The 25,571-nt window shown below is 39.3% G+C and overlaps 1 protein-coding gene across 5 annotated transcripts in view; it reads right to left on the bottom strand.

Annotated features, from left to right (window-relative positions):
• The window catches only part of RAD18 (RAD18 E3 ubiquitin protein ligase), a 198,516-nt gene that overhangs the window by 30,404 nt on the left and 142,541 nt on the right, over nucleotides 1-25,571 (bottom strand). For 4 of the 5 annotated variants that reach the window (XM_072420467.1, XM_072420465.1, XM_072420468.1 and 1 more), the window contains one exon: nucleotides 563-628. The exons of the other annotated variant lie outside the window; for it this stretch is intronic. In XM_072420467.1, the coding sequence (XP_072276568.1) occupies nucleotides 563-628 (66 nt within the window). The remainder of the gene's footprint in view (nucleotides 1-562; nucleotides 629-25,571) is intronic. 5 annotated transcript variants of the gene reach the window in all.

The raw sequence follows: 25,571 nt of genomic DNA on the forward strand, positions 1-25,571 counted from the left end.
GCAAGCCGTAGCGCCGCCTATTGGTCCTGTCTCTCCGTGCATGACACACAAGAAACCTAACATTTATACTGCAGTGCTCATGTGCTAACAAGAAACATGCTGATAAGAAAACGGGTGAAAGCACACAACAGATAGATGAGCTTATAAGTATGATGCTTCTCCTTTTTGCTGTCCAGACTGATAAGTGTAATAAAAATTTGGAAAAGAAAAAAAATCAGGTCTCCTGTCCTGCCAGGCAGAAATGTGCAAGTCTCAGAAATATAAATCCTTTAGGAAATAAAAGTGTCCATATTTCTATTGTTGTTTGATTGATTTCAAGAAAACCTTTAGAAGATAAAACAGACTGTAATAGATTGTATATCAACTTTCAACTTTATAATCAACTTTGTTTCTGTTCAAAGATAAAGTTTATAAGAAAGGAATTTGTTTTCAGTAACTTATACAACGCCCTGATTGAGGGCAGCTTATCATCCATGCGAAATGCAGTACAGTTTTGCACTTTCTGATTACAGGCAGAGCGTGGCTCCAGCTAGCACCAGACACGTGTCTAAAAGGTACTTACGGGCCTGCCTTTGACTCTTGTGACGCCGCTGCCTCCTCTATGTCCCGCAAAATGTCAGAACTGGAGCTGCAAAAGACAAAGTTAACAAAGGTCACTTCTGCATTGTATGCACAGATACATACTTTGTTTGCAATTATTATTAGTTTTAAATGACCCAAATACATACAAGATTCAGTGATATATATAGTTTGCTAGGTGTTTCCAGAGCAATTTGTGCCTTTCAAAGCAATTACAGAATACACCAATTATCTTTAAGGGTGACATTCTTTCAACTGGTCAACAATAGAAGAATCATTCTTCCCTACTGACCATCATCCTAATGTATTGTGGGCTTGGGATATTTTTGGTATTAATCTAAGGGGTTCCCTAAGACTTGAAAGTTATTTCTAGGGTCCCTGCCATGTTGTACCAGTTGAGAAAGGCTACTCTAGAACAAGAAGTAAATGAACATTACAAGTAATTTCTACATGCTCTACTCTTGATCCCCCGACAATAACACATGGTGGAGGAATGAAGGTCGCTAATGCTGTGTTCTGGTGCTATTATAGAGTGTACAAATATTATTATTATTAATATTACACAGTATTTATATAGCACCAACATATTACGCAGCACTGTGCAAAGTCCATAGTTGTCATGTCACTAGCTGCCCCTCAAAGGCGCTCACAATCTAATGTCCCTACCTCAGTCATATGTCATTAATACATTCTAAGGCCAATTTTGGGGGGAAGCCAAATAACTAACTGTGTGTTTTTGGAATGTGGGAGGAAACTGCAGTACCCAGAGGAAATCCACGCAAACACGAGAATCTGCAAACTCCATGCTGATGGTGTCCTGGCCGAGATTCGAACCTGGGACCTAGTGCTGCAAAGGCCAGAGTGCTAACTTCTGAGACTCCGTGAAACAGGACCTAATTTATTGCTGCTGTACTATACATAACATACACATATATACAGATGTCTCTGTAGAAGGCCTTCGTTTCCAGAAGGGCTGATAGAAGCAGCCAGCCTTGGCAAGGACACATGAATCATAAAGACAGACGGCCATTTGGAGACACAGATGCCGCGATAACGTTGGTTCAAGAGCAACGGTTGAAGAAAGTCATAACCACGGAGAAAAACAGACGGTCAATGTTATTTTTTCTGCTCCAGACAGATATAAATCTGCCATTTAGACCACTGTGCTATATACATGGGTATAGATCATTCAATTGGGAATAAATAAAGGTGAACTATGTATTAAATAAAGCTAATGTATTTTAAATGTAACTACTGTAAATCCATTAATTGTGACATGGCATCATCCTTCTTAAATTCCCTGTACAATAGCACCATGAAAGATGCAGACACAGGGTACTAGGGTCCATCCTCCCGATGGACCGACAGATCTGCGGAACTATCTGTGTGTTTTTTTTTAACTTTAGTTCTAATTTAGGGAGTAAATAATTACTGTCTGTGCTGACCTAGCTCTTCTCCCCTATCTTCCTACATAACTTTTAATGTAGGAGGCATGGAGAGAAGTGAAGAATACAATGAGTGACAAAGTGACAAAAAATGAGTTTGCTGGGGCTGCTGTCATCACATCCAATATGGCAGCACCCAGTAACAGCGTGTTCTAGGAAGTTTTTACTGGTATACATGCATAAAATACATGCATAAAATATAATTAATACATATACAATGTTATGGGAATGGGTTTAATAAAAGAGCTTAATGACAGGGTCTATTTAAAGTGTATGAACCATGAAAGGTGTGCAGGAATCATTTGGGGAACCTGCACTGCTTGTACACAGACTAAGCCCCTAGCAGGTTAAGATTTTTTTCTGAATTTCCTCTGCAAATAAGAATTGTGAATCTTCTTGATTGAAGATTGGATGAGTTGCATTCGAGATGAGCGCAGCTTCTGGAATCCCAGAAATGAAGCCGAACAGGACCGGTGCCAGGATGATTCCACAAGATTCTTTCCAGGTTTGCATATTAAGGCTTTTGCATTCAAATGATGTGTTTGCTTTAACTGACAGTGCTATAATTCAGGGGGTTCCAACCCTGCAGTCCCACTAACAGATTTATAATGCTGTCATTCTGAGCATCCTGACTGGATGTGTGAGCAGATGCAGAACACAAAACCTCTGCCAGGGCACGTGATGGCGGAGGACGTCTGACCTTCTCCATGTCTAACATGGAGCGGGAAATGGTGCAGCTGCTCTAATAGTATAACATGCGTCAACCATAATTTGCTTTTCTCTCCAAAACAACAGCACCATCTTTGTTCAGGCATAGTTCAAAGGCTACTATTTACTTTCATGAATGAGATCCTGGCTCAGATGACACCATCACTTATAATCTGGAACCTCTGCAGTATTTGAATTCGCCTATGTATAACGTAGATCAGCGTGTACTGCACCCTCTCATGGGTCTAGCTGGCAATGTGAAAAAAGGCAATGCTGGAACCAGTGAAAACTTTACCCTGTATTAACACAAGATAACCTTCAGGAACTACTACAGGAATAACTTGGCCTAGTAGGCAGGCGCAGAAAACGCTAGGATAAATATAAATGTTTAGAGGGAGCACTGTGTGGCCTCAAGTCCACTCAATGAAGAAATATTCTTCTCCAAACAAGTGTGCACTTCTAAAAGTTCCTAAACCCATCATGTTTGTAGATAGCTTTAGAGTTTTACATCACAAGCTTATGAGAGCCATTAACCTCGGTGCTACCCGGGCACTGCTGAGGTGGGTAGGTACTACAAACCTGTAATGAGTAAGCTGTGCTAGGCGCAGATTCTGACAAGCCAGTTGCATCAGACACTGACCATGTTTTTTAGTCAAGGATCTTACTACAGAATAAACACACCATGAAACTTTTTATTATTCCTAGTAATATAAATAACAAAGGCGGAACTATATATTACAGAGTCTTGTTACTATGAAACGATTACTATCTAACTCTTAGGTAGAATTGCACAAACACATTACTTTGCCCAAGAACAATGATAACCAGTAGAGTGAGCTCTCTAGCTGCTTTTAGGAGGGTGCATCGCCTGGCACTTCTCAACAGCCACCCAAACTGCTTGGGCTGATCTTTCTGTGGAAAGAGCTGTCAATCAGAGTCTGAAAGCCTGTAAACTCTGATAGGAGGCGAAGGGGATACTTTGCATGTTCTTCTTACTTTTCTTCCATTCAATGTTTGCACCTCCAATTTTTGACTACTTGGCTAAAAAACTTTTCCAGGGAGAACACTGAAGTATTTAAAATCTGAATGACCATTGTAAATATGGAAAAATTATTCATTATTCAAAAGACAAGGTGTAAAAAATTCCCCCAGAGGAGTCATGGTATGGTAAATAATGGTATGGTATATATGTATATGGTATGGTATATGATTCACATCCCAACACAGGTAATGGTACACAAAGCATCAGGGGCTGTCATCACTGGTAGGAAGTGAATAATGCTCTTACTGAACATAGCATACCCTGATGACACCTTCATTTTTAATATTTTTCAATTGGTTGGGATTAAGCAAGGCCTTAGAAGCTGGTGGCATTGCCCATGTAGTTCCACTGAAAGGAAGTGATTACATAATGTAAAGTGGTACAGAATCATGCTCAAGATTGATGGAGCAACACCTTGTCTGACTTTCCTTTTTGTTCCTTCTTGTACGGGAACTCTGGTATTTTGGTGCCGCAACCCGGAACTTCACAGATATTCAGAGTGACCAGGCAGGTAGGAAGAAAAATTGCATCACCTGTTCCTTTCTGAAAAAATGATAATGGACTCTTAAAAGTAGAACTTTAGTTCCACTTTAACACATTACAGATTCAACCCATAAATGTTCAGACTTCTCCAATCATTTTCTTCTAGTGATCATGCTAGTAATTGTCCTAGGGTGGCCATAGCTATCCACTACTCTGTATTTATGAAAAAGCACCATTATCACCCCAGCACAAAAGTGTGTTAGAAATAGACCTTCCTTTCTCCTCATCCCTATAGAACGAAGGGGGAGGAAAAACTGAAAACAGTATAAATGGGACATAGGATTTTATCAGCTCACAAGATTTCAAATTTAACAGGCACTTATCGAACAGATATAAGAAAACTCTAATATTAGCGCTGTGCAGTATTGTCCGAGGATTTTTTTAAGCTGGGTGGGTATAGGCTGTAGGCAGGTGATGGCTCTTGTACTGTGACACAACTTTTCAGTAACCACCCAGAAATAGCAGAGTAGTTCTTGAAAAGTGCCAAGTGGTGCTTTCAACTTTAAGACACTGTGAAGAACACTGAACTCTTATGTGCCTATGTGAGGTAAATCATCCCAGCCCTTTGTAATAGTTATGGAGAAGCAGCAGGTATGGAGAAGAAGGATTGTCTCCTCTTAGCACTGGAGGGACTGAGGATCTGAGAGGATGTTGTCAGGCCACTGAAAAAAGTCATCAGCTCAGAAGATTTCTTGCAAGATTACCAGTTACTTACTCTTATTGAACATATAAGAAAAGGTGCTTTTAATGGCAGGTGGCTTAGTGGTTAGCAGGATACTATCTGCATGGAGTTTCCATGTGTTTGCGTGGGTTTCCTCCCACATTCCAAAAACATGCAGTTATGTTAATTGGCTTACTCCTAAAAAAAGACCTTAGACTGTATTAGGACATATGACTATGGTAGGGACATTAGTTTGTGAGCCCCTTTGAAGGACAGCTAGTTACATGACTATGGACTTTGTAAAGCACTGCATAATATGTTGGCGCTATATAAATACTGTGTAATAATATTAATGGAACATTAATCAGGCCAAGTAGAATCATCAAGAGAAAATCATTGTTGTTGTCAATAAGTTCAATACATACAAAAAAGTAAGAAATACCATTAATAACACAGAAGAGGGTTTATCCAAGGATAATCGCTCATTACCTCTACCCGGGTGGTAAAACCTTCAGAATATTCCAGAGTGCTTTATACTGCACTCCTGCCAATTAAGATATCTCTGCATGCATCACACATCAAAAAAAACATTTTTTATGATTTTCCTGGAAGATTTATGTAACGGGAATCCACCAACGCAGTGCAGAGAATGTCATTTTTATTTTTAGGCTTTGCTAAAATCTCCTAATAATTCTGCAACTAGCTTATTCTGGGAAGTAAACAAGCAAAATAATAAAAGTTTTAATAACAGCCATTAAATGCCAAGAAGCACAAGGAAATCTTCTCAGTTTATTTATCATTCTGGGTATGGTTGCTATGGTCAAACTTTCTCATTATTCAACCTCTTGAGGCCCAGACGGATGTTTTGATTTTGTGCACACACAAACACAAAACTTTTGTTTTTAGTCCTGAAAATGACTAAAACCCCAACACATTTTACTTTGTTTAAAAACAGATAAACTGTAACATAAAAAAAAGACTATCAAAATTTTATTTCGCGTGATACACGCACAACTATATTTACACCTAAACTTTTTTGTAAAAGCTACAAAAAATGTGTTTTAGTGCACACAAACACAATAGAACTCACAATAGGAATCAAAATGTTACCATGATTAAAGTGTCCAAAGGTGGTGATTAAATGTTGGGGTTTGATATTTGTGAACCTGGAACTGCTCAAATCTAAGTGCTTCCAGGTTGACTCCACAGAAGGAGAATCAGTGAATAGATTTTCAGCAACCCTCCTCTGCCAACCATCCTGAAGATTTTGCAAGAGTTCGAGGCTTCCATGAGAGCCCCAAGACCATACAGAAGGTGGTACTGGCAGAGATGACTTTCATGCACATGCACACACCCTGCAGAAATATTTGGATGGCTTTTACATTAATACTAGAAGTCATCTGAACAATTTGAGCCCAGATGCCTCTTGGATAAAATTAGCAACGGGTCAGAACAATAGATGGGCACAAAGAGGGTAAACTACACAAAAAATATAAAAGTACCCTAGAATTGTACACTGAGCTGCATATGCACAACTACATTCACCTCAAAATTTCAAACAGGCAATGTAATGTTTTATTGAAAAAGACACAAAGCATGTCTCTTCTGCAATAAAGAGCAACCTGTTCACAATGTTTTGTTTAATTCTACAATAAATCAAGCTTAAAAGGAAACCCCATCACAGGACCCCAATTCTATCCTTTTTTAAAGGACATGTGCTGCACAACTGTGCTTTGATCATTTCCCAGATGCGCAGAGACCATTTGAAAACCTCAGGACAAATCACATGTTGCCAATGACTTGCAGGATTCCTTCTGAAGATATTTATAAAGGTATGGAGCCCAGAAGTGCCTCTGGGTGAGGTTGTACTTTTCATCCATTGCTGCATATCACGCTCTCTTCATCCTGTTTCTGTAACATTCTGCTGTTTGATTTTCCACAAAATTGATATCAATATGTTGAATGGCAATGTACACACAGAGTACTCAGAATTTTTCTCTTCAGTCCTTCAAAGACTTTAATGTCCAAGGAAACCTTGAGCTCAATGGAGTGGAATTCTTTAATGAGTCACATTATACATACAGTGGGTTACAACTAACTAAAAAAGATGTAAACCCCAACCCCAACTGGATAGCCTTTAGTTTGGAAAAACATACTATCTATAAACTTTGATTTTTGTCATGCAATGTATTTGCATTTTTATTTTCTGCAGCCATTTTGCAGGACTTCAAAACCAGATGCATGGCATTTCTTAGGGCGAGTTTCATGATGAAATGACAAGTGTTAAAGTAGACTAAACCTACAATACTCACCCATGTCCTTGCAGGGCGCCGCCATCTTCTTTTTTCTATTTGGACTTGAAGCAGGACTAAAATAAAAAAACACTCTTCTTTACTTGTGCAGAGTCCCCAATCCCTCCGGAGGTTTCCTCACTTGGGCCCCATGCAGCCCTGGAGTCCTCCTTCGTCCGAACTAGGCGCCATTACTTTTTTCCATTTTCTTTCTTCTACCGGCTACATCACCTGATCTCGCACTGCGCAGAAGCAATATCAGGTGACGCAGCCTTCTGTAAATGAGAAAAAAATCGTGACAATCTCACTGCACATGCGTGAGATCCCTATTTATTTCATATTGCAAGAAAAAGCTCCAATCTCGGACATGAGCAGAAGGAGCAGACAGAATCCTCCTAGGTAAAAAAAAGATAAGTTTTACTTTATATAAAAGGGTTATCTAGCCTTTTATGTAAAGTGAAAATGTTGGTGATAGGTCTGCTTTAAGAGGATCTTTGGTCATCTTGGCTAGATTGGGATAATGTAACACAGACATGCAGAAATAATTCATCCCCAGCATATGTAGGAAAGCCAGAACTGCCAGGTATCCTGAGGGAAAAAAAACAGAAACACGGAGCGATTTGGCAGGAAGGAGGCTTTTTTACAGAAGGGACATCGCCTGTCCCTTAATGACATGTTTGATCGTGGATGTTCAGAAGTGGAACTTCAACTATGCCTGCATAATATGCGTCAAAACAGCAATGTTATTATAATTAAAAAACAGGATTTATATAGCGCCAACATATTACACAGCGCTGTACATTAAATAGGGATTGCAAATGACAGACAAATACAGACAGTGATACAGGAGGAGAGGACCCTGCCCCGAAGAGCTTACAATCTAGTAGGTGGGGGAATTTTTTTACACAATAGGATATGACATATGTAGTGTGAAAAGTAGTGATGGTTTGAAAAAATGGGTTTTGAGTGATCTTTTAAATGAGCAGAAAGTAGGAGCAAGCCCAATAGGAAGAGGAAGACCATTCCAGAGAGTTGGGGCAGCTCCTGAGAAGTCTTGTATCAGTGTGTGTGATGAGGTTATGAGTAAGGAGCAGAGAGAGCGGCTGGGGGAGTACTCTTTTAAAAGGTCAGAAAGGTAAGTGGGACAATAACAGTGGAGGGATTTGAAGGCAAAGCACAGGAGCTTGAATTTGATTCTAAGGTGAAATGGAAGCCAGTGTAGAGATCTGCAAAGAGATGCAGCGGAAGAGGAGCGGTGGGAAGGATGGAGGAGTCTGGCTGCAGCATTCATGATAGATTGTAGAGGAGAGAGTCGGGTTAGTGGAATACCAGAGAGAAGGATGTTACAGTAGTCAAGACGAGAGATGATAAGAGCATGTACAAGGAGTTTGGTGACACCAAGACAACGTGCCTGAGGGGAGGGCCGAATAACAGTGTTCTTAACAGTTAGATATATGTCAGGGGGGGAATTTGAGGGGGGGATGATGATGAGTTCTGTGTTATTCAGATTGAGTTTCAAAAATCGGTCAGACATCCATGATGAGATGGCTGACAGGCAGCATGAGACCTTATCCAGGACTGAGGGAGACAGGTCAGGGGTGGACAGATAGATTTGAGTGTCATCAGCATACAGATGGTACTGTAAGCCGAAGGAGGATATGAGACTACCGAGAGAGGAGGTGTACAGGGAAAACAGAACTGGTCCAAGGACTGACCCTTGGGGAACAACAACAGGGAGGAGAGTGGGCGAGGAGGAATTACCATTGAAAGAAACTTGAAAGGGGCGGTCAGACAGATAGGAAGCAAACCAAGAGAGAGCAGTGTCACTGATACCAATGGAGCGCATGATTTGTATTAGAAGGGGGTGATCAACAGTGCTGAAAGAAGATGAAAGATCAGGGAGAAGGAGCAGGGAAAAGTTGCCTTGAGACTTAGCTCTGATTGGCCACTTTACTAAGGCCTGTTTCAGTGGAATGGGTAGCTCTAAATCCAGACTGGAGAGGGTCAAGGAGAGAGTTGATGCTCGGGTAATCGTTGAGTCTTTTGTAAACAAGGCGTTCAAGAAGTTTGGAGACATACGTAGGATAAAGTGTGAGAATGCAGAAGCACAAGTGGGAGATTTCTAAAGAGTTGTCACTTCATGATAGTGCCTGACGAAGAACATTGATGACAGGATCACCAGGGATTATTTTAATTATTTTAATAAAAAAAATTAATGAATTGAAGATTTGACAGCTGATATGAGATTTTAGTAGCTGGTTTTACATTTAGTATAGTTATATAAATAGATTTTATTTGATGTTGGTAATTGGAATAACAGCAACAACTTCAGTTTATCCAAACATAGAGAAATGGGCCATAAAACATTTCCTGAAGTGCAAAATTGCATTTGCACATGGAAGTAATGAAGTATGTCTTTATCTTTTGTATAAGGACGTCCTTAGATTTTTAACAACAATGCATGCAGAATAACAAAAGTTTAAAAGAGATTAAAAAAAATCTAATATGGGCTGAAATGCTTGCTGGCATTCTGCTTTACCTGCAGCTTCGATTGGAGGAAAATTGAGATGTCGGTATTATTACAACTGCTCCTTTTGGAGATGCCAGGGGGCTCGGAGAAGCTGTGATACTCTGGAAGGAGAATTTTGGATTCAAGGCTGATGCTTTGTTATTTATCAGCTAGCAGCCTGGCTGCCACATTGAGGTTACCAGTAGTTTCATTAGGCGAGCTACAAGATGGTTTGGCCGTAAAACATTCCAAGTGTGATGCAAGAAAAATAAAATCAGTGAGCGGCTTTCGAAGGATGCCTGCTTCCCCCGAGCTCTGTTAATTGCTGGAAAGGCAAAGACTAGAACCATGTCCCATGACACATTAACATTTGCATTAAATAATGCTGTTCGGGCTGCATTATCAGGATGAACACAAATACAACATTCAAATAATGAACACTCTGGGTAAACACAAATACAACATTATGTTCATGTATATATTACTTCAAAATTCACAAAATTATTCTTATTTAGTCAGTCAATTTTTTTTTAAACTTTGCTGTCCATTCTGGCTTGTTCCATGCTAGACAGTATAAATCTACATCTGGGCATGGGGGAGTACTTAAGCAGAATTACAGAAAAAAGAGAACTCTAAATGGGGCGTCATCAGATGTGATGTTGGCCGGTAGTCCAATCAGAAGCCAGTGGGTGGGGCCGAGGTACAGAATCTGTAAAACAGCTACAGGCTATGCAGCAACACAGCTTAGGTATCGGTGGGGGAATCACACAAGAGAGTTACGTTACAAAACATTCAGCAGGCAGAAATGTTTGAGTGATGATGAGTCAATGAAAACACAGTAGTATTTTTAATGGCAGAAATTGTTTTTAACATAATGGAGCCATAAAATGAAAAACACAACTAAGAGGGTATCCAAACCTGCAAAGGCATATGCAATGTTAATCTGTCAAGTATTTTCCCAAGAATTTTTTTGAAGGGAGAAAGTTGTAGGCAGTGGCTGCTGTCACACTTACCTCTTCCTGCGCATGCGGGTAGTTCTGACTCTGGGCTTGCCTACGCTCCCAAACTTTATCAGTTTCGCCAATCCACCGGCAAATCAGAAAATAGCCTCTTAACCATCCCTGGTTATTTAGCAAGCTGAGACAGACCACTCAGCATTTGTGCAACGTGTCTGCACTGATGCAGAGCCCCCAGTTCTTCTGAGCTAGTTCCTGTACACCTGCTGCTTAATTCAATGTTTCCTCTGTCCAGCTCCTGTGTTAACCCCTTTTTGCCCAGTCCGTTGTTTCCAGCCATTTCCCTGGGCTCACCCCACTTTTGTGCAAGCCGTAGCTCCCCCTGGTGGCCCTGTCTTCCCTAGATGACAGCTGTCTCTGTATTATGACCCAAATTTTCATAACCATCCAAAAAAAGGCTGGTGGTCTCTGAAAAGTGCTGGGCAATGTGCCTAGCTCAAAGGGTCTGGGGAGAACACTGCGGTTGTTGCAGATATGCATATGTAGTTTGTATTGTGTTCCTTCAGGGACCAGTCACACTCATGCAGTTTAATGCACTATAAGGCATGTGCACAATTTAGCTCAATTTTGAATGATTGAAGTTCACATCATGTTATGTGCACTGGCCTAAAAACGGCTCTTTTTTGAACATTTTAAAATTGACAGTAAGTGAAAATTTAAGGCTAGTTTCCTATGTACATGGATAATTTATGCAATATAAAAATCATGAAAATGCACATAGAACCTGTGAATTCACCCTAAGGGAGCATGGTTTCCCTTTAAATGAATAAGCTACATCACCAATGTGTACATGGAGTTAACAATCCTTTATATGCGAATTCCTTTCAGGAATGTTATCGTTCCTTTAGTTATGTCATCAATATCATAAGCTGTTACATCATTACAAGAAATTGATTTTCTCCTTATTGGAGGCTGGGAATCGTGCAATAGTGCAGTTTATCCCCTGAAGCATTTAATAGGTCACCATCATTTAAACCTCATAAAGGGGCATTAAATCAGCCATAAATTAACAGCCTATCGATTGATGAGCCCAGACAGATGGCTGGCGGGTTACAAGGTCACACAAGCTGTACATTTAGACTTTATTGCCAAGCCTGACTGATCCATAATAAATGTATATTTCTCAGAATAGAAAACTCGTGTTAGAACGAGACATGGTGTCAGGGAGATAAAGCAGGAATGATCAGTTTGCACGCAAAACCTCAGCGGTTTGGGCCTGCGAGAGCTTGCAATCGACACATGGCTATTGATTGATAGCTTGTCCGCTCCAGGGGTCCACCCAGAGCATTTCAAGGGCCGCAAAAGTTTACATCCAGAAATTAAAATGTATTTCTCCTCCAGGAGAAGCCGCTCTGCTTAAGTCATGAATTTAAGTTTACAGATAATGCAGACATCTGTAAGCTGTGTTTCAGAGGAAGGAAAGAGGATGTATGTTCCATGCATTACATTTCAATTACAACTCATCATTTACAAAAAATTATCACTAAAATTTTACATAAACTTGACCAGTAATGTAATTACTATGCAATACATTTATAGCTTTCATTAAACTGGAAGTATTGCCCTACATTGCAAGAGGTTATTACAAAAAGAGATAGGTGATGTCCCTTCTGCAATAGCTATTGTTATCTGTCTGATATCACTGAGCTGCGCATGCATTTTTCATAACGGAATTAACTTTTATGCCTGTGCAGGAGTAACGCTATCCCTACCCAGCCAATCAAGAAGACCAAAGCTCGGGATATGGAAGGAAAAAAGAGTAGAAGATGGTGGCGCCTGCGACGGAACAGGGACAGGTGCATATCGATGAGTTTAGTTCTGCAACAAAGGTCCCAGTTCAGGCACCTAATATATCCTTGTAAAGGATAGCAACACTCATTCAAATGTGCTTCTGTGTTATCACCTTGCAACACAGGCATTCAATGAAGACTAGAAGTGGGCAGTTTCAACAAATATATGATTTTTAATATTATTACACATTTTTTATATAGCGCCGACATATTACAAGTCCATTGTCATGTCAATAGCTGTCCCTCAAAGGAGCTCATAATCTAATGTCCCTACCATAGTCATATGTCATTAACACAGTCTAAGATCAATTTTAGGGGGAAGCCAATTAACCTAACTGCATGTTTTTGGAATGCGGGAAGAATCGGGAATACCCGGAGGATACCCATGCAAACACAGGGGGAACATACAAACTCCGTGCTGATAGTGTCCTGGCCAAGATTTGAACCTGGGACCCAGCCCTGCAAAGACCAGAGTGCTAACCACTGAGCCACCATGTTGCCCATAATTTTTGACACCATCAGGAACCATATCCAAGAAATGGGCTGAATAAAGATGATGCTTTTTAAGCAAGGCAATGCCAGCTTTAAACTACACATACTTTCAAGGGTTTAAAAATATGAACATGCTTCGATAAACCTAAGATCAATATGAAAATATTTAAGATGAGGACGATTCTCTTTATAAATGTTGGAGATTTTCCTTCAAACACATGTGCCAACTGAGCCTGTCCTTCTACACTTGCCAATTATGCAAATCTTGTGTAAAGCTTTAAAATAATGTAAAAAAAGGTAAAACCTGGAGGCAAAGCTTTTACGTGCTTAAGATAGAATTCTCAAAATGAGTTTTCCAATAAAAACAAGTTTTGTAGCGTTAATTACTGAATGTTGTTCTGAGAGGTTGCTGGTGGTGCCAAGAATGCAAGGAATCCAGCCATTTCCGCATCCCTCTGCCTGTTGGTGCCAGGTTAATGGCAAAGAAAACAAAAATCTAATAATGTGGGCAACAAATATCACCAGCATAATTCTGCAAAACCACCTGTCCTAAACAGAACAGTTACAATGACCCTGGTTCAGATATCAGCAGCTTTTTGAGACCTAGCTTTCAGCTCTGACAACATGCAACATCAATGCAAGGAGTGGATTCTCCGTGCCAAATTTTCAGTGTTTGTTACACAATGAAAACTGCAGCAGGAGTAGTGGGAATTCATCATCAAGAGTTGGACTTGTAGTATGGTGATCTTTTTTTCTGGAAATAAAAGCCAGCAAATTATTGGCCTGATCTGACTCCACCAACGACAAATACATTGAATTTAAAAAGTGGTGATTGTGATGTGTATTGCATTTGTGGTAGTTATTTAAATGTCATCGTTAAGAAATAGTAGGTATCATTTTATTTACAGTCCTTAAGTCAACTGTACATTCAGGAGCATTGGTTTATTTCAGACAGGTTTTGCATTCCCTGTACAAGTCTAAAAGAATACAAAATCAGGCTGAAGAAGGTCAAATGCACCAGGGAATGAATGTAGAATGATTTGATAAGCATATCAAGCAATGTCTGGCCCTCAAACAAAAAGAAGTCAACTCATAGGCTGTATAAAATGTCTGTCTTCATGACTATTTAAGATGAACTCTGGGCAAAACATGTTTTACCCCTTGCAACATTCCACAAATGCAATACACACCACATTCAAATTAAAAAACATTGTGGTTCTTTTCACTGGCTTTCATTTTACCTTAGAATCAAATTCAAGCGCTCCTGTACTTTGACTTCAAATCCCTCCACAGTTCTTATCCCACTAACCTTTATGACCTGATAGAAAAATACTCCCTTAGCCTCTCTCTTCACTCCTTCAATCACCTACTAATGACTTTCTCTCTCATAACCTAATCACACACATGGCTCTAAAACTTTTCTAGAGCTGCCCCCACTCTCTGAAATGGTCTTCCTCATCCTAATCTGCTTACTCCTTTCTGCAAATTTAAAAGAGCACTCAAAACCTATCTTTTCCAACTTGCCTACTCATCTTCTTCTGTCTCCTAAAACCTTCACTACTCACCCATCATTTCATAGCCCCCCCTCCTATTGTGTGTTACTTCCCCCTACTCTTAGATTGTAAACTCTTCCGGGCAGGGTCCTCTCCTCCTTTTGTGTCAATGTCTATATCTGTCTGTCATTTGCAACCCCTATTTAATGCACAACCCTGTGTAATATGATGGCAAAACAGGTTGACAATCGAAATCTGGCCATTGATAATCCGGATCCTTCAGTTTCCCGGCATGAATATCGGATTGCATTTACAATACAGGGACTGCAGTATACTGTTTGGCCACTAATGTTTTCATGGTGCTGTTCTACAGAAACAGCTGTTAGTTCTTGCTTGCCAAACTAAATACATGTTGAGACATCCCTGCTGCCTGCTCCCTGAAACTGTGCCAGATGGCCGCAGTGCTGCAAGAGGAAGGCTGGACTGTGTGTGGAGATAAGTATAAAAAAAATCCGGAATTTGCAAAAATCACTCCTCAGGTCCAGAGTTTGCTGGATTTTTGAATGTCAACCTGTATAAAAATCATGTTTTTTAATAATAAAATTTGTGGTTGGTGGAGTCAGATCAGGTGAATCATTTTTTGGCTTTTACACCTTCAGAAATCTTCAGAATATCTCCCTTCAACCAAATGGTTTGCCGTCTCCCTGGTGGCAGGGTTCGGCATGTGGTGGACCGAGTGGACAAACTACTGGGAGGGGCTGGACAGGACCCAGGTGTCTTGGTCCATGTTGGAACCAATGACAAGATAGATGGAAGATGGAGGATCCTTAAAACTTAGTTTAGGGAACTAGGTTTCAAGCTGAAGAAAAGGACCTCCAAGGCTATGTTCTCTGGGATATTGCCTTTGCAATGCACCACACAGGAAAGGCAAAGGGAGTTTAGACAGCTAAAAGCATGGCTTAAGTCCTGGTGTAGAAGGGAATAGTTTGAGTTCACTGAGAACTGGGCTGACTTTTTATTGGGGTACAACCTGTATGCCAGAGATGGTTTGCACCTAAATGAAAAGGGGTCTTTAATGAAACAGAGTGATATTTCACTAACTTGATATACTATTGGTGTTATTTTCTAATAATTTTACTATTTGAACAAAATTGGATGAAATATATGATTTTTGTAATGTTGAACATTGCAGTGTATTGAACTCTTATATTTATGTTTGCAAATTTAGATCACCTGAACCCCGTATGTATACATAGAGAACTTTTTATTGACCTATCACTACCCCTGAAGAAGCTCTCAATGGCGAAACGTGTAGGGTACTATGGTTTATATGAATGGGTTCATATCTACTTAACCATTCTATGGTGATGTATATTTTTTCAATATTAGCTGAATCCTGTATAGTGCCACAACAGGCCTGAACAAAACCCTGTATGTATTGCAAGAAACTACGTGACATACAGAGAAAAGGTTGTAATTGTTTTTTGTAACTTTTGTGAAAATCGATCAAATCCTGTATAGTTCATAAGAGAATATAATGACTTATGGGTAAAAAGGATATAACTTTCATAATTTTGTATGTAAACTTGTACTACAAAATATATTTTCTATATTTGTGCCGAAAACTCAATCTTTCTCTGTCTTTTATTTAATTACCTTTATATAAACCAGAGTTAGGCACAATCAAAATATATAGATATCTACCACACACTACTCTAATGATATAAAAAAAAATTATGCACCTTGGAGCTAACAACATGCATGCTTCATACTGTCTAGGGGGAATACATTTGGGAGAGTCAGAAATGGAAAAGGATCTGGGGGTTCTGGTAGATCATAGACTTAATAACAGCATGCAATGCCAAGCTGCAATATCTATAGCTAGTAAGATACTTTCTTGTATTAAAAGAGGAATAGACTGCAGAGATGGAGACATTATCCTGCCCCTGTACAAAGCATTGGTCAGACCACATCTGGATTATGCAGTCCAGTTTTGGGCACCAGTTCACGAAAAGGACATTGTGGAATTGGAGAGAGTGCAGAGAAGGACAACTAAACTAATAAAAGGAATGGAGGAGCTCAGCTATGAGGAGAGATTAGCTGAACTGAATCTATTCTCCCTTGAGAGAAGACGTTTAAGGGGGGATATGATCACCCTGTATAAATATATAAATGGTCCATATAGAGAACTTTCTTCCCCATTATTACCTTTGAGATCATTACCAAGAACAAGAGGGCACTCTTTGCGTCTGGAGGAAAAGAAGTTTAAGCTCCGGATAAGGAAGGGATTCTTCACTGTGGAATCGGCTCCCTCAGGAAGTAGTTTCAGCAAGTACTATAGATTGCTTTAAGAAAAAGCTGGATGCTTTCCTAGAAGCACAGAATATAACTGGGGATTAAGGCATTAAGGCTTTAAAGTAAAAATAACAGTGACTGTTGATCCAGGGAACATCTGATTGCCTCATGGAATCAGGAAGGAATTTTTTTTCCCGTTAAAGCAAATTGTACCAGGGTTTTTTTTTTTTGCCTTCCTCTGGACCAACTATGTCCTATAGGGTTTTTTGTCTGGGATATGTTTTTTTCCCTAGTCGTTGAACTTGATGGTCTTTTTTCAACCTAACCTACTATGTAACTATGTAATATGTTGGCGCCATATAAATCTTGTTTATTAATAATAATAACTGCACGTGGTTTTGCACAGATTTATAATGGTAATGTTCTCTGTCCAATGGTTACCAGTAGCAAGGGTTTATTGCTAGTTTTTACTGCGTGGCGATAAAACCAGAGTAAATTCCTCACATCATTTTTGCTCAGCTTAAAACAATTAAACCACTGGCCCACTTTAAATGAGATACACTGAAACAGAATAGCAATGTGTCCATTATTTTAATTAAAATCCCAGGACTGAATTTGAATTAACACAGGAACTCAAAAATCTATTGCAAGATGCAGACCGTCAGCTACAAGATTAGAAATCTGAACATAAAAGCTGTCTGAAGAAACCAGAACTGACCTCCAATTCCATCTAATCGTAATGTCTATATTATTCCCATCTATTTTAAACCTCCCGCTTTACCTTGGTTAGCTGTGACCTGCAAATAAACATTCAATCTTAAGGACATAAGAGGAAGAAGTATTAGGAAAGCTCATAGTCACAAATATATCAGTAAATGGGATGGCAGACTTTGCAGGGCGACCTGATAGTAAGGTTGACCTAGCAGAAGATACATTTTTTAATGTTAAAGTGTTTTTTTCTTTCCAAGCTTTCCTTACCTCTGTGATGGGGTGTCCTAATTCCGGAGCTACCAGCCTGGGTTTACTGCCACTCACTATGGTAACCAACACTTCACTAAAGGATTAAGTAGTGATAGTGATGGGCAGCACAGTTGCTCAGAGGTTAGCACTCTGGCCTTTGGAGCGCTAGGTACTAGGCTTGAATATCGGCCAGGACACTATGTGCATGGAGTTTGCAGGTTCTCCCTGTGTTTGCATGGGTTTCCTCCCACATTCCAAAAACATGCAGCTCGGTAATTGGCCCCCAAAATTGACCTTAAACTGTATTAAAGACATATGACTATGGTAGAGGCATTAGATTGTGAGCGCCTTTTAGGGACAGCTAGTGTCATGACTATGGACTTTGTAAAGTGCTGTGTAATATGTTGGCGGTATATAAATACTGTATAATGAAAATAGCCTGGTGTTCACAAATTTTGACCATATAGCATAGCACCCCAAAGCCCAATCTTCAGTCCTTTGGCACTTACAGTGTAGTTGTCAGGGCCCCTATATATATATATATATATATATATATCTTCTTTTAGTGACGCCAATCAATTTTCTTGATTTACATTTTTATAATGGAACTCACGTAAAGAGAAAGATCTAATGTGGCTCAAGTTATTTAGGAAAAGGAACATAATAATGAAATGTTTTTCCTGTCTATGACCATCACTTGCAGCATGTCCCTAGTCCTGTAGCATGTTTGCAGTTTCTGGTCATTTCCGGCATCTTCTGGTCGTCTAACAAAGCATGCCCATAGTATGCGCAAAGCCCCTGACAACCTCCTCTTGCACATCTGTGGTCTCTGGCAACTTCCATTCACTATCATTTGTGATGCCAGGAGCACAGATTCTATCTAAACCATAAACGTTTTTTTGGAGACAGTAAGCAAGGATTAGAATTTCTAACAGGTTCTTATTGCTGTGGTGTCGCTTCTATTGAGATTCCACTTTTTCCTGGCTAAACATATCTGGGAGTGAAAGCAATGAGAAATTCCAAGATTTTAGTTGCCAGTGAAGTATAAAAGAGAAGGAATTTTTCCAATGGATAGACTGGTTCCAGATGAGGTTTTGCTCGACTTACTGTTGTGGCTGACGGAAAGAGAATGAAAATATAGATGGCAAATAAATTTTAATAGTTTTAAATATTGGCTACTATAGCCAAAATAAAAAATGGCTTTATATATTTTTAAGGCCCTAATACCAGGTGTATATTACGAAAGAGGTAGAAGAAAAGAGAAACAGGTTTCTTGGCAATTAGGGTTTGTATTGTAGTGTTTAAAGTGATAACAACACAATAATAAATTAGTTACAAATACTTAGGTAAATGGTAGGTCCTGAGACCGTTTAAACTAACATGGGATGAAAAACCTTTTATCAATACATAAGCTTTCCTAAATTTTCCATCAAATTGATAATGTCACGTAGCCCAATGCGTTTCGCCAGGAGGTTTCTTCAGGGGTGTAAGGAGAACGTTATAACAATGATTACAGGTCAACTGGATCCTAAATTAGAGAAGCTTCTCTATGTTAGGATCCATTTGACCTTCATTGTTATAATGTTCTCCATACATCCCTGAAAAAGCCTACAGGCGAAACTTGTCAGTTACCGAGACATTATGAATTTGTTGAACAATTTAGGGAAATTCAAGTATAGAATAAAGGCAACCAAATCTGACCATAGAAAGGAAGATATTTGAATAATATCAATACTAGAAGAGTTGACCACCACTTGCTTAGGACAGGGTAAGACTGGGCCTTTAAAATTCTAGTTTCTGTCCTAATAGGTAAGCACTGTTTTACAGACAGAGGATGAATGTGAAAAATAAAGGTAACGGCTACTACAGGGATTTAGTACATAGGTTAGATGCAAAAGATAAAAACCCACAAGAAAATTAGAGATACCTAGCAGGTCCCTGAGTGGGGATTTTTAAACCAGAATGAAATTTAGTTTTATTTTTACTCTAGTTTTACACTAGTTTTTGTGCTAAGGATGTAGTTGAGAATGACCACTTATTGTTAGATCACTTATTGTTAGAGTGACGGCCCAAAAGCAAGTCATATTGTAGAGAAAATGTTAATAATCTGCATTTTCTCCTTTGATTAAAATAAACTACATATAACAAGCATCCTGCCAAGCGAAGTTGCTCACCATACCAACACAAACATCAATACCTCCAACATGAAAAGACTAAAAATGACTCCAACCATCTACACTACTTTATTATGCATCTTAGCTAATTAGGAGAACGCTTGAGAGCAGAAAATAAACTACAGTCATCTGAAAGATCTCCAGTCTAACAGAAAAGCAGATTATTTTTGTAAAGGAACTGCACACGTTACTAAACAGGAACAATCTGCTCTTTAGCCACTTCTCCTTGCCTTTGGAGAACAGCGGATCCATAACACTTCCACTTATAAATGTTTTCACACAAGATGCACACAATGTTCACTTAATATTTATACAATTTGCAATTGAGTTCAGTTCGAGTCTTGGATGAAAGCTGTACAGAAACATTTATAAATTGACCCCATGGTGCATGTGCCCTTTTTTTACATTCTATCCTGCTAACATACCAGAAATCAGTATAAAAAATGAATAAGTGACCCTCTGTTGCATCATATAAGAGAGATGGATACTGGAGAAAATTGCGTGGAGTGTAGATGCCACTGGTGGCATGAATATTAGAGATCAAAGTGGACCAAACACATTTTCCTTAATTTTTTAAAAATTATAATCCTTATAATTCCATACCAGAAATGATTTGAAACCCAATCTTTGCATGCACAGAGTGAAGTCGGATGTTGAGCCAGTTGTGTGGAAAGTAAGAAAAGAAGATGCCAATGCAGCATTTACTTGTAATTGTGGGTGGGGATTAGGTGTTTACATTGAAGACTTTGAACACAAAATGTAAGGGAACATTGGGAGAAATGGAATATGGAGTGGAGGATCTGCTTTAAGGTATATCAGGAGTGTTCCCCCCAGCTCCTTTTAAACTGGTGCATCACTCAGCAATTTTTAAGTAACTTCCTAGCTGTTTTGGGGTGTATACTGAATTTTTAGGTCACATTACAGAGACACTGAACAGTTAGTGCAAAATACAAAGACGAAAGACAAATGGGAAATACAGTGCTATGGGGGGGGTCGACATTAAAAAGTTGGAATAAAGTATATGATGGGGTGGAAACAAAGATTTATAGGGGTTACCAGATATCTATGATACAAAAAACTGGGATGACTAAATGTGTCCTGTGTTGCACAGCTCATTTTGTGACCACCTGGTTACAGCTTTTCTTGACCAAGATTTAACATCTCTAGGGGCATTTTGTTGCTAAAACATAGCATTTGGAGTTCCCTTGTTGACAAATATCAGAGTATCTGCAGCTCCATATTTTAAGAAAACATTTTCAGTGTTGCCAGTTCCAGTAACCTTTTAAAAAATGTAATGTGATCAGGTTTTGACATTGGTTTGCGCAAAGACCTAATTTTTTTTTCTTCAAAGTCTGAATGGAAACAGCGATGTATTTCCATTAAGGGTGGTTTTTCTCTGTCCTCCACACACGAAGGGACATTTACTGTCGTGTTGAGTCTTTTGAAGCTGCCAATTCTCATCTGCTTCCAGGACAGAGAATTATACTGTAATGGGGTACACATGCTTCATGCTGTAAAATAAACCTTGGTTTTAGCCAGCTATAGATTACGGAGGAGAAATGAAGAGGATTTCTATTTTTCTGGTTTGTAGCTTACATTGCATTATTTTTGCTTTCACATCTTTTCTGTAATTGATTTAGACATTTCTTGGTTCAAGTTTCAATTGCTGCTGCCTGGGGAGAGGGGATTCAGGAGCTCTGGTATTATTAAACAGCAGCTAAAGTCATGGAAGTCTCAGAAATTACAGTGATCCTGACCTAGTGCTGAATATCCTTTTGGATCTTGCCCAACTGTAAATGGGGTCTTGACAAGATTTGGCTCTGCCCCACCTCAATGTTGTCATTTGATTATCAAATACTAGAGGATCAGTGGGAAGTTGAAGCTTTAATAAAGGACCGACACGCATAAGGGCTTAGTGCCAGGAAGAGGTGAAGCTTAACAAAGACATGCAAAGAAGGGGTGAAGCTTAACACAGACTTGCAAAGAAGTCAAAGTCCCAGGTATAGTCTTGATTTAGGATAAAAGGAATTCCTGATGGACACAGAGACTGATCAAAGATTCAGAAGTCAGATAGTTGCAGGCACCACAGTGTTACTTCACTACCGAAAAGTGTATTACATTTACATTATTTTAATATATATGCAGAAATGCATTGTATCCTTCAATAAGGTATGTATGCAAAAATGATAATCCTTCTGTGTGGTTATTTTTGTTATTGGGTCATAAAATGACATTCCTTCATTCAGTTGGGAAGCTGCCTATGTATTATATCTCATAAATATTATATATGTATTATTAACAGCGAATGACCAGGCTGGTTTGCAGCTGCTTTAATAACTACTTTTTTTCAGCAATGATGAGCGGAGTTTCTCAACAAGGGTTCCTCCAGAGGTTGCTAGGGGTTCCTTGGGCAATGAGTAATTTATACCTCTTAAGTTGGTTGGTAAGGGTGACATTCTTCCCAATGGCCAGCAATATTACAGACATTCTTCCTACTGACCACCACACTAATATACTGTGATCTGTGGATATAGTAATTATAGAAGGGGTTCCCTGAAGACCTGAAAGTTACTTTGAAGTCATGCTAAAAGGAACCCCTAGCAACCTCTGGAGGAACCCTGGTTGAGAAACTCTGCTCTAAGGTAAAGAGAGATTTGACCAAGTCTTAGGTAAAGCTGAACCCAAAAACATGGCCACAGTCTTGTTCTTGGTTTTGAGTAATATAAGCTCCCCCCATTGCCAGCAAAGGACTTTAGCTTTGCAAAGGATCATAAAATATCTGAAACTTAATCTGGCCGGAGGTTCTCTTTAATGCATACATCAAATGGACATCGTGCTCTTTAATACATACATCAAAAGGACATCGCCAAGAGCTCCAGCAAAGCATCTTATTTTATCTGCTGCTGGGTAACGGCAACAATTTATGTATAAACCAGCAATTACTTCATTCACATGTGTGTTAGTGGAGCAGTATGGAGCAAAGCACAACATTATCTAGCAGTAGGTGGTAATTAAGGCTGATTATTTTGTTCCTTAACTAATGCACCCGTGACTATGTAATTACATATTATACCATTACACCTGAAAAATACCCCGCCACAATTACTTTTATGACACAACTGTGTCTCTGCAGAGTACAATCACTTTATTTTTATTCAGATGTAGATTATGGTGTGAGAATGGACCGCTGATGTAGAGCCACAATTTATTTAAAGGTACACTACAGTCATGTGATGCTTGAATGGGAACTCATGTGTTGCAGAGTGAATGATTCCTTCCCCAATGTTACAGATATGAAAAAGTAGAGATTTGTAGTTCTAACACAATGCTTGCCCTGAGGTGACGATGTTGCTCCTCCCCAAATAGAGTACAATGGAGAAGCATTATCAACTTAGGACAGGAAAGGGAGAAGGTGCACAATTGTGATGGAACCTAAAGCTGCGTACACACTTCCAATTTTTATCGTTGGAAATGAACGACGAACGAACGACGAACGATTGGTCAAAAATAAAAAAGTAACCAACGACGCCGACGAACGAGAATAGTCGCTGGAAATGAACGACCGGACCGGCGGATCGGATTGGACGACGATCGTTTACCATCTATCGTGTGTACGGTCGTTCATTGATCGTCCATGGTCTGAGCATGCGTGATGAACGAACGTTCGTTCACTTCCTGTCGTGCACGTCACTTCCTGTATCACTCAAACGATCGCATCTATTGTGTGTACAATATCTGCGAACGATCGTGTCGTTATCTGCATGTACAGGATCGCTGCTATACGATCGTTCGCCGATTTCGTGCAGGATCGTTCGTCGTTCATTTACCAACGATAATTATTGGAAGTGTGTACGTAGCTTAAGACAAATGTAATACAGTGTTCTCCCCAGCCCCTTTTCACTGGGCTTACCACCGACCACTTTTCGGTAACCACCTGGCTGTTTTAATATAGCAGGAAATAGCCTTCCAATTTTAAATTACCAAGTAGTGATAAAGTATATGATGAGCCAGTATAGATCTCCTTATAACCAGCTTTGCTTGGTTGTGTATTCCCTAGCCTTTTTTGGCTGGGCGTACCACCTGGCTGTTTTTGGGTGGTTACTGAAAGTTGGGTCACAATACAGGGGCTGCCACCTGCTTATAGCTTAAAAAAGTTCTGGGGGAGAAGACAGTAATATCCTGCTGTTCATCAGTTTTTGTATTCTATATTATAAATAATAATGTGGAGCTAAAGCCCCATTTTGAACTTTGGCAGTTCACGTGGGTTTTTATTGTAGAAAGGGACAAGCAATGTCCTTTTGCAAAAAGCATTTTTACTTACCCGATTGCCACCCAGCTGTCAAATTTTGCTGAGCTGCGCATGCATAGCTCAGTGTTGGCTGACAGAGAAACTTGGCAATCCTGGCTTCCCTTGAGCATACTAGAAATAAATTAACTCTTGCATGCATGCGCAGGAGTTACATCAATCCTGGCCTGGCCAATCAAGATGGCCTTAGATCATCTCCAGAAGAAGGAAGATGGCGGCACCATGCAACAGAGCAGGGATAGATGAGTATCACAAGTTTAGTCCTGCTTTACTTTTCATGATAATAATACATTATTATATAAGTTTTTATTTATTTATTTTCACCTTATATTTCCAGTAACATAATCCTATGCAATAACACTACTTGTGGCACAGACTCTATGGAGTAGCAGTGTCATCACCCTGCGCTGCCTGCTGCATTTTTATTTCTTATATCCAATGTAAAAAAAAGACAATTTTTACATTTAGTTTACATAAGGTAGCTTAGAAAGCCAAAGACATTTTTAAGATTTTAGTTCAGAGCACAAGACGTCCCAAGGATACCAGTTTTCTATCAGAATTAACAGATATTTACTGTACAGCGCTGTGTAATATGTTGGCGCTAAATACAGATGGTACAAATACCAAATACTTTTCTATACTTGCAGAAAATGTACCGGCACAGCACTGGTAAGACTGGAAAAAGCTGCAATATATTCCATTTTTGCAGTTTGATGTAGGTATGCAACAATCTTATTGCCAAGTTTGGATACATTATTTTGTAGGTCATTTTCTTAATTAGGTGTATCAGGACTATTTGGTTTAAACCACGTCAGTGTTAAGAGTTTTGACAGCCAAGATGGGAGGATTTGAAGGCTGTTTTGAATTACACAATTTCCACTTGTAATGCGTACAAGCCGCAAGGCCAGAAATCAGATCAAAATAATTATGCGAGATGAAAATGTTAGAAATCTTCTAGCTAAAGGCTCGGCAGTGGTGGCAAAAAGATTATAAACTATAAACTTTCATGTTACTAAATTACAAACAGCATGGGAAAATGCTGAAATAAAATGTTTTGCTCATTTCCGTAGCTTGGGATGCTCAGACACAGAGCAAGGTAACTGGAGGGATATCTCGAGTGCAGTTTCCTCTGGTCAGATAAAGGAGTTAATAATTTTAAATGCATCAATACAATGTATATGGTATTTTAAACTACCTTTAATACAAATTAAAAAGCTTTACTTTAAAGTGGAACTGAAGCAATAATTCCTTCTACCTGCCTGATTTC

Source organism: Pyxicephalus adspersus, chromosome 8, assembly GCF_032062135.1.
Source record: "Pyxicephalus adspersus chromosome 8, UCB_Pads_2.0, whole genome shotgun sequence".
Lineage (NCBI taxonomy): Eukaryota > Metazoa > Chordata > Amphibia > Anura > Pyxicephalidae > Pyxicephalus > Pyxicephalus adspersus.